The sequence below is a fragment of the Camellia sinensis genome, unplaced genomic scaffold (genome assembly GCF_055761805.1).
Source record: "Camellia sinensis isolate YWXY unplaced genomic scaffold, ASM5576180v1 Unanchor2, whole genome shotgun sequence".
NCBI lineage: Eukaryota > Viridiplantae > Streptophyta > Magnoliopsida > Ericales > Theaceae > Camellia > Camellia sinensis.
Genome location: NW_028129079.1, coordinates 21,300,422 through 21,310,155, shown reverse-complemented (window position 1 = coordinate 21,310,155; position 9,734 = coordinate 21,300,422). Strand labels below are relative to the sequence as shown.

At 36.3% G+C, this 9,734-nt stretch overlaps 1 protein-coding gene across 1 annotated transcript; it reads right to left on the bottom strand.

Moving 5' to 3' along the window:
• Positions 1-2,381: 2,381 nt before the first annotated feature.
• On the bottom strand, positions 2,382-9,291 carry LOC114299708 (uncharacterized). The gene is made up of 4 exons (XM_082912142.1): positions 7,673-9,291; positions 7,315-7,487; positions 5,286-5,509; positions 2,382-3,922 (listed from the first exon to the last, which is right to left on the bottom strand). The coding sequence occupies exons 1-4, from the start codon at positions 8,937-8,939 to the stop codon at positions 3,178-3,180; spliced, it is 2,409 nt and encodes an 802-aa protein (XP_082768268.1). The 5' UTR covers positions 8,940-9,291; the 3' UTR covers positions 2,382-3,177.
• Between the last annotated feature and the right edge of the window lie 443 nt (positions 9,292-9,734).

Below are 9,734 nucleotides of genomic sequence, written 5' to 3'. Positions count from 1 at the left end.
CATATTATGGCACCTATTCGATAAATTGTTTCTTTTCATTCTTTAAAAAATAAAATTTGAAAAAGATATAAATTCAGAATTTTTACTATGAAATTTATTCAGAAACCAAGTGTATGGTGTAAATTGAAATTTGATGTATTGTGAATCACAACCATATTGAATCTTGTCCAAACAATTTGAATTTTGAATTTTTTGAGTATTTTTTCCAATACTATTGCTGAATTTTTTATTTTTATTTTTTTGTCTTTCTAATTTCGATTTGTGAGATGTGCATTTTTTATTGCTTCTAAAGAACAGATTAAAAGAACACTCAATTGCCTATGTAGAGAGAGCATTCCATGTCAAATTGTCGGAGAGGAATGGGCCAAAAGGCATGAGTAACACGAGGGATAACTAAGAACATCAATAACAACAACCAAAAAAAATGCAAAAATAACCTTGAAACGAAACCCATTAATGGTGTCAGATTTTTTTCATCAATCTCAAATTGGCTGTGCTCAGTTTCGTTTTCAAAATCTGTTTTTTCAAAAAATAATCAAACAAACAAAAATGATATGAATTCAGACAAAGTACAATATACAATAAAAACTCTCTTATCATTCTGTATAATATTTTTGTAAGTTTAGTTTAACACTAGTCATTCAAATTTTAATTTTGAGGCCAAACCTATACAAGGAAACAAAAGGGGAACAAGCCAAAGGAGAGGCTGTTGTGATTGGGAGATATATGATGCCAAAGGAATAGGAGATGTGTCTTTTCGATCATCCACCAAGTTGTTGTGCTAATTAATATATTATTGGGAATTTTTCTTTAAGATTCCTGATATTAAGATTTTATAAGATAAAAGACATATAATATTTTCATAATAATTAAGGTCCCTCAATATTTCTACAGAAAAAATTTGACTCAGAGAAATTTTTCTAGACTCAGAGAAATTTCAATTTTTTAAGATTTCTTTGTGATTATACTAGAGAAATTTTCTCTGAGTCGGTGTCAAAAATTTCTCTTAGTCAAATTTTTTCTATGAAAATGTTAAGAGACCTTAGTTAATAAAGAAAAATATTTTGAACCTCTCCCACTACACAAAATTATAGAAGAATGTTTCACTATTTTTTCTTATATTATTACCATGCCCTTCATAGCACATTTTATTGGACACTACTAAAAACTAGCATGCCTAGTTTTATCCTCTTAATCACTATCACAGCTTGAAAACATGTCTGATTAGTTAGGCCAGTCCAGGCCTCAACTGCAAACCCGCATCATCAAAAACAAAGTTTTTTTCTTTTTTTTAGGACCAAATTTTTTGAAGAAAATGGAAGAGAAAGACATTGTCCATCTCAATTATTTGAACAGAATCCCATCATCATGTCTTAAAACAAATATAAAATTCTATTTCAAAAAAAAGAAAAAGAAAAAAAAAAAGACTATAGTTTACAAACCTAGCATTCTAACTAAACGGGCATAGTTTGTAATTAAAAAGTTTGTAAATTAAGGTATCACTAAAATTTTTATAAAAATATATATATAACCTTACGAGATGGTTATTAAATTTTTCAATGAAAATAAGGAGACAAATTCGAATAATTTTAAAATATTTTTAATTGCTAGTAGTTTTCAACACTTCAGGGGCCCGCCACCCGATAGGTCCATTCCTAGTTGCGTAATGGTATGTCCTTCGCAGTAATGTTTAGTTGGTGTCCACATATCCCTTTGCCAGCCCAAATGAGTCCCACCCAGCACAAACTCCCTTCAGCTTTCCCTAGAAAGTGGCCTCTTGGCAAAAGAGATTACTAACCAAGCATCATCCACTTATGTTTGGATGGAAGGAAAGGAAAAAGGGGAGGAAAGAATGATCTCTTTTATTTTTTTTAATTTTAAATTTTCAAGATATCAATTCCAACCATCTATTTATCTTTGTTACCTTGCCTAACCATTTTTTTTTTTTTTTTGGTGACCCCTCTGGTGCTTTTGACCTGTTGTTAATACTAACTTCGAACTTCACTGCACTAGATCACCACCACAATCTAACAACCATTCACCAAATCAGAATCACCCATCTCAACACTTTCATGGACTTGACCACATGAAAACAGACCCACCACTACCGCTCCCCTTCCACCACCATCGCTCCCCATCTCCCATCCCCTCAAACCCACCACTCATTCTCTCTTATTTAGCACAACCACCATGACACCTCCCCTTCCCCATCTCCTTATGCAGCCGGTACTACTCTTCCCCTTCCATCGACACCCCCTCCCTCCCTTGCCCCTGCTGCCACTACTACCCTTAATTTGTCACAAAGGTTTCCCTAGGAATTGTGTAATTTCCCCCCAAGTTTTATCATTCTCAACTTTCAAAAAATAAAAAAAAAAATTCAATTTTTGAGAGTCCAACAGCCCTCTAATGGGTAACCTTAATATGTTCAACAAAAAGAATTATGTACAATAATTTAGCATGATTATTAAGAACTAATATTTGGGCATTTCCATGACTTGCGTCACTAAACAGTTAATATGACTAAAAGATTCATCACCAAGTCATCCTAAATGCAAAATTGAAGGATTAACCTGCCTCTCCAAAGGACTCCAGGCCATATGCCCAAGCCCAAATTGATATTGAATTCTAGATGCATTCCCTTGACCTCTTTCCATGCAAAGCTAGTTTCAGTGCCAGTCTTCCAGATCACTGACAAGAGGAGGCTTGAGTGCACTAATGTTTCACACAGCAACAGCAACAACATCAACAGGTCCCCGTGGGCAAACAGAGACAGTACAAGCATTGCCCCACTGTGTGGCCTGCTACAGCTTCTGAATCCGCATCTATCAACTTTGGTATATCAAGGCAATTTCTTACTAGATACAACTTCACCCATTTCTCGCTTTTTCTTCACATGTATAAACACAGGACTTTTAACCCACAAGATTTCATCTTTCCATATATAAAAAAAAAACGCCATTCTCCATGGATACGAGCCACCAATGCACAGCCAATGATGTGAGAATCTCGGCCAAAGCAGCATGCAACCATTCCATTGCAGAACCAAATCAAGGAGCAAATATTGGCTTTTAAAACTTAAATCATTTGCCCCTCAATAATCTCAAGCTTCAAACAATCCCTCAAAAATCAAATCATCCACTCACAAAAGAGATGAAGCAGTTTCAATTCACTGACACCCTATGAAACTCTCTCTTTCTCCTGAGCAAGTTTATCATCTTCAATACGTTGCAATAACTCCTCATATGCTTCCAAGGACTTTGCTGTGAACTTTTCCATGGCCTCAAAAATATGTTGCAGACTAACCTGCAGATTATTAGTTTTGCTAGTGTCACTCTGATAAACATGTCCACCTATTGAAAGACCATTGCTATCCCCAGAGACCTGAACTATTCTTTTTTCCAATGCCTGAATCTCCTTTTGCATCTTCTGATCCTCCCTCTCCAAGTTCTTGACTTTCCTCTCCATATCCCTGTTGTTCACCATCATCCTCTGGTGCATATCTAGCTTATCCTGCTTCCACAGCTGAAGCACACACGTGGCAAAATCTCGCATAGAATCAACCACTTCTTTCTCAGAAATTCCATCCAATGCTTGTGACCACTGATTGCAGAGTCCAAAAACAGGAGGAGCACCTATTCTACCAGGAGAGAAGGGAACAGGTCCATCAGGTGTTTCTTCAGGTACATAAAAAATACATTTCAGAAGCCAGTTATTCAGTGCTTGGACAAAACCCTTCTGGGCACCAACCCAACAAGAGAAACTTAAAGTCCAATGAAGAAGCTCACGTTCAAGCTGCAACGTGGCATCAAGACGTGCATCACTAAAGTGTTTGCGGGATGCAACATCTAACCGGTTAGCTTGTCCCATAGCTTGGCATTGACTGCGATGGCATTCAAGCATGGCCTTCCACATTCTGGTTAACCTGTTAATAAGCAAAATACAGATATTCAACCTTCAAGATAATTGTGGAGTATATAAAGATACACAAATACGATTGCCAACCCCTTAAAATAAGAGGGTAAAAAAGGATTAAAATTAAGAAGCAATCTATACTTCTAAAAGGCGGGTCAATGTCCACACAAGAACACAAAGACAAGCCTCGCACAAATTTAAGCATCAAAAAGGTAAACAAGAAGTCATTGGGTATGAAATGCACACAATCAAGCTTTAAAAAACTTAGAAGCTAATTTTTTTGACTTGTATGTCTAGGTACTATTTAGGTTGATGCAATTTATAAATTGTGTCATTAGGTGTAATTTTATTCAGTGTGTTTGATTTGAATTTTTTGAATTAAATTTTTTGAAAACTGAGTTTTTTTATTTTCGTGTTTTTTTGTTTTTAGTGAATATTTTTGAAATTTTAAACATTTTTTTTACTTTTTTAGATGCACCTTACTTAGATGTATCTAAAAAGTAAAAAATTTGTGAAAAAATAATTTTAAAAATTAATAAATACATAAAAATACAAAAAATATACTGAATTCTTGTATTTTTTTTGTATTTTTGGAATTTAATGAATTTTTAAAAGGTTTTTTTCAAATTTTTTTTACTTATTAGGTATATTTATGTTAAGTATGTCTAAAAATTAAAAAAAATTACTCAAAATATTAAAAAAATTCAGTAAAAACAAAAAAACACAGAAAATAAAAAAGTAGAATTTTCTAAAAAGTGTTTTTGAAAAATGATAACCAAGCATGCTCGCAAGATAACCTCCTTTGGAAGTGGGTGCATGTAAGCAGCTTTTCACTGACTTCTAATGTAGTGATTGCATGTAGGTCATGTGTCACTAGATTGATATTGAGTGGCGGCATGTATTCCACTTGTCGCCTTCTTGTTATTTTGTAGTTTTTCTATTCCTAGGTGCTGTTCCATGAAATAACCTCCTTAACTATTATATGGAGGGCTGTAATCTTCGTTTTGAGGAGGTTCTGAAGGAATTGAAATTTCAAATTTTGGATTTCACTGTAGCCTTATATTGCTACCTTTCTAGGCTTGATTTTGAGCCCCATACCTTGTGAAATCTGAGCATTCCTTGCCAGATTTTGCACAAATCAGTTGTTAGAAGAAAGACAAGCATTTACATTAAAAGACACCCAAAAAAGCAAACAAAATAAAAAACCGGACGAACAAAGGTCAAACAAACAAACAAAGGGTAAGGTTCATAACTCTATCCTACAATGCCTAGAGACCATTCAAGAACGACGTTATGCCTAGGGTAGCACAATATAGAATAAGAAATGCAGAATGCTTGCAAAGAGCGTAAACAAAACTCATAGAATCACATACCCTTGAATAAATTCATTCAATTGTGGCAACAACTCTTCATCCCTTAATTTATTTATCTTCACAGAAATCTTATCAACAACTTGAATTGCAATTCTTATTTTTGTGGATAGGCTCCTCACTAGTGTTCTTGTTGCATCAATTTTGTGAGCCTCAGCACCTCTTTCATCTAAATGCTTAAGCTTACCGCACTTCCTTTCATGGAGTACCCTCATTTTCTCCTCAACCTGCAAAAGCATGAAAAATCATTACAAAGAGATGAAAGGGAAGAGAGACTGATGAAAGGGGCATTTACAACCTTGCACAAGCACATGCTTAGGACATCACATCTTGCTACATAACTATGGCCATGGTTACCCACATATCCTCATAAATTTGTGTAATTGCACTAGTTGGATGTATACATTCACATGTATGCTAGGAAGCATTAACATGCGCCAAGGGTGTCATGTCCTTGTTTGACACAAACACAGCACGGAAATGTGTCCACATAAGGTGTGACCATGAAGTGTATCCATTTTATTATTATTATTATTTATAGACATGTTAGGGACACTTCATGGGCATGAGTATCCCATGTCTGGACATGTCTCAGGACATGTTTGTGGGATTTTATATAGTGGAAACAAAGTGGGAAAAGTGAAAATAATAAAACTAACCCCACATATATCCAATATATATAGCAAATAAAAAATGTGCCATACTCTAGTTGCAACTGTATCCTAGTATTTTGAAAATCACTCTATCCCGTGCCCGTGTTTGTGCATGTACCCATGCTTCTTAGAATGTACGCATATATGAAGAAAAAAAATGTCTACTTAACCCCTTTGCTAATTTTGTATGATCGGCAATTTCATCCCAAACATTTGAGTCTATAATTATCAAGCTTTAGTTGAGTTGGTGAGTGTTCTGTGTTCCAATATCTTTTAGACTCAAATGAAGCTTGCTACAGGCGAGAACATGCTCTAGAGGTCAAGTTTAAACATCTAACGTACGCACCTAAGAGTTGTATAGGTTAAAAACACAAGTGCATTTGCTTTCACACACTTTGGGTTGGGTGTTTTATCTGTTTTGACCATTGGGATTGAGCATTTTTTAGAGAAATTAATTTAGTTGACTTTAGGCTAAATTATTTAATGGGACTTGACCTAGTACACCTTAGATTGGTTTACACGGTGATATTTCGCACATAAATAGTGGCTTTTGCATTCCAAGGTGTGCCAAATCCATTTGAACGAGAACAATGTTTTATGTTGTCATAGAAATCTAGTGTATTGTTTGTTCACATGCATAACTACTTTGTTCGAAACTCACTAGAAATTGGTTGCCAAGCATGTATTACATTCCAGAGTGCTCGATGTTCAAATGAGTGCAATGTTTTTGAAAATCTAACTTGGGTGTAGTCTTTGATTTCTATTCAATCGAGATTTCCATTGTGTCCATATATAGCTATCTTCTGACTTCTGAAGTAAATGGGGTTACATAGAGAGAGGGTTTCTGAACTGTTCATTGTCAGACATGAATTCTATGTTGTATTGTGTGCATGAAGTTTGGTGAGGACCTTGAAGAGTTGTGCACAATCATATGGCACATGCACAATCATTGGAAGATGGCACAAGGGAGCCGTTTTGTGGATATGAGGTGGAGATCATGATAGTGATTGTGGAATTGTGACGTGCTAGTCGTGAAGCAAAATAGAGAAACTGCTCAAGGGACTAGTAGGTAGGATCTTGGTTCTTGATCTTGTACTTGTACTTACACATGATTCATTTAACTAGGGGATAGTTCGCATTGAGTTTTTTAACTTCGTGGTTAGAAAGGTTTTTCCCGCAAATCATATCTTGTGTGTGTGATAGCTTTGGATGATCTCTTTTACTTGTTGCAAATTTAATAGGTTTTAAACTTAATATCAATCGATGGCTCAGTGTTCAAACAACATTCCTAGTGGACAAGTTTTGAGTTTTAGTCCTTCAAAGAACATAAACTATAGAACCACGTAACATGAATTTAAAAACAAAAATCAACGACATACCTTAACTTCTTCATATAGTTTCTTCTCCCAAAGGTACAGCTTCTGTAACGTAGAAGAAAGATTTGAAGAACTCATCCCCACATCTTCATCAATTTCTACGGAGGATGACTGGGTTGTTGTAGAAGTAGAAGGCTGTGATGACGGTGTAATTACATGCAACATCTTCGAAGAAACTGCTTCACAGAGATCCATTTAAAAATTGAATGTTAAGAGCAAATTAAAGAAAACCCAATTCAATCAAAACTAGCATAACTTCACTTTCTATGCACACAAAAGACAAGTAATTGCTCTAAAGAAGAACAAAATCAAACTCTTTGCACGGTCTTAAAAAAGATTTTATATATGGTTTCTTCCTTACCTTGATAGGCTGCATTTTTCTTATAAGGAGATTTTCCAACCTCAAATATCTTTGCAAGCTCGTTCCCCGACTCCGAAGCTCGATTGAACAGAACCTGAATTTCCCTCACAACTTCAGAGTCGTTGCGAGCAGCCACATTGCCTCGATCCCCTGTTCTCTCCTCATTATCAACAACTTTCTTGTCCACCATATGCACCTCATACGCCACCGGATCGTTTTCGATTGAAACTTTCGGCCTTGAACCGTATGGTAAATCCGAGCCATTTGCCACCTTCCCACCCTGCTGCTCCATCGCCACCCCCTTCTCATAATTTTTACCACCGCCATCGACGAACTTCTGGTCTCCGTGCACCTCCTTCACCACTTCGTGCTGGAAATCCTCATCTTCCAAATCAGGAATCCCCTCTGCCTCTCTCAACTCCTTCGAATCGCGAATGGGCGTGTAGGGAGGGTAATAATTCTCAAAACTCTGGAAAGGGTACAAGAAATCCCAAGTAGAGCTACTCGGCGGCGAGGGCGGAGGAGGGGGCGGTTTCGAAGAAGAAGCCTCCGAATTCGCCTCTGCTACAGGCCCCACCGGAGGCGGCGGCGGCGGCTGCGTCGAACCGAAGAAGCCACTGAAACCACCACCGTAACTCGCCGGAGGATAACCGTTGTCGGAATTGGAATAAGAATTAGGGTTTTCATTAACGTAAGGATAGGAGGAATAGTATGAAGAAGACGATTCACCCATATTTAAAGTCTCTGGGCTCATCGGGCGTTGCTGGTACGTCACCGAAGTAGTCGGATTATTCTTCATATAATTGAAGTTCATGTTCATAAACCCACCTCCTGGATACGAATTCTGGGCATCCTGATCCGGATAATTCACATGATGATGATCGTAAGAATGTAAGGGCGAAGAATTCTCCGATTGGTGGTGCAGAGAAGAATCGGTGAGCGAATCGTCGTCAGAATCAGAGTGGAATTGAATATGAGAATCGGAATGATTGGAATGATGAAGAGCCGCCTTATGGGGCGAATAACCTCCTTTTCTCTGAGTGGGAAGATTGAGAACCGGAGAAGGAGGAACCGCCATGGAATTATCCAGATTCTGATCGAAGAAGCGGTGCAAGGAGAGGCCAACAGCTTTGAGGGAGTGAGTGTAGGCGAGATGAGCTTCAGAGAGAGCGTAGCGGTGGTGGATTGCGTCGTCGAGGAAGGAACACCGCTCATGGCAGAGCGCCACCGCCGGAAGTTCATCATGCTTCGAGCTTGCACAACCCATTATTATAATAAACAAGATGGATATAATTAAATTCACAAATTTACTGTTACAGTATGTGGGGGGACTCACAGATTAGAGAGCGATCAACCCAGACATGGCCATGAAATTAGGGATTGGGATGAGAGACAAGGGAAAGAGAAAAGAAAGAGAGAGAGAGCTAGACAGAGAGAGAGAGAAAGAGAGAGAGAAGGACAGAAGGGGAATCTTGCCAGCGCGGAGCCGGTCGTCGGCATGTAGCACAGAGAGAGAGAGAGAGAGAATGAAGGGAAGTTTTTTTTCGGTGGAATGGGAATCGTCAGTGTATACATGTTCGTTTTTCTGTATCGGTGCTAACGTGAAATCACCGAATTTGTTACTACTCTGTTTCAAAGTGTGTTTTGGTTTGAATTTTTTAAATTATTTTTTTTTTAAATTAAGTTTTTTATTTATTGTATTTTTTTTATTTTTAGTGAATATTTTTTAAATTTTAAGTATTTTTTTATTTTTTTTAGATTTATGTTACTTAGATATGTCTAAAAATAAAATATTTTTTTGAATTTTTTAAAAAAAAATTAATAAATAAACAAAAATACGAAAAATATACTGAATTTTCATATTTTTTTATATTTTTGGTATTTAGTGAATTTTTTAAAGATTTTTTTTACAAAAATTATATTTTTTAAGTATATTTATATTAGATGTGTCTAAAAATTAAAAAATTTACTTAAAATATTAAAAAAATTCAGTAAAAACAAAAAAATACGAAAAATAAGAAAATAAAATTTTCTAAAAAATGTTTTTAGAAAACTTAAACCA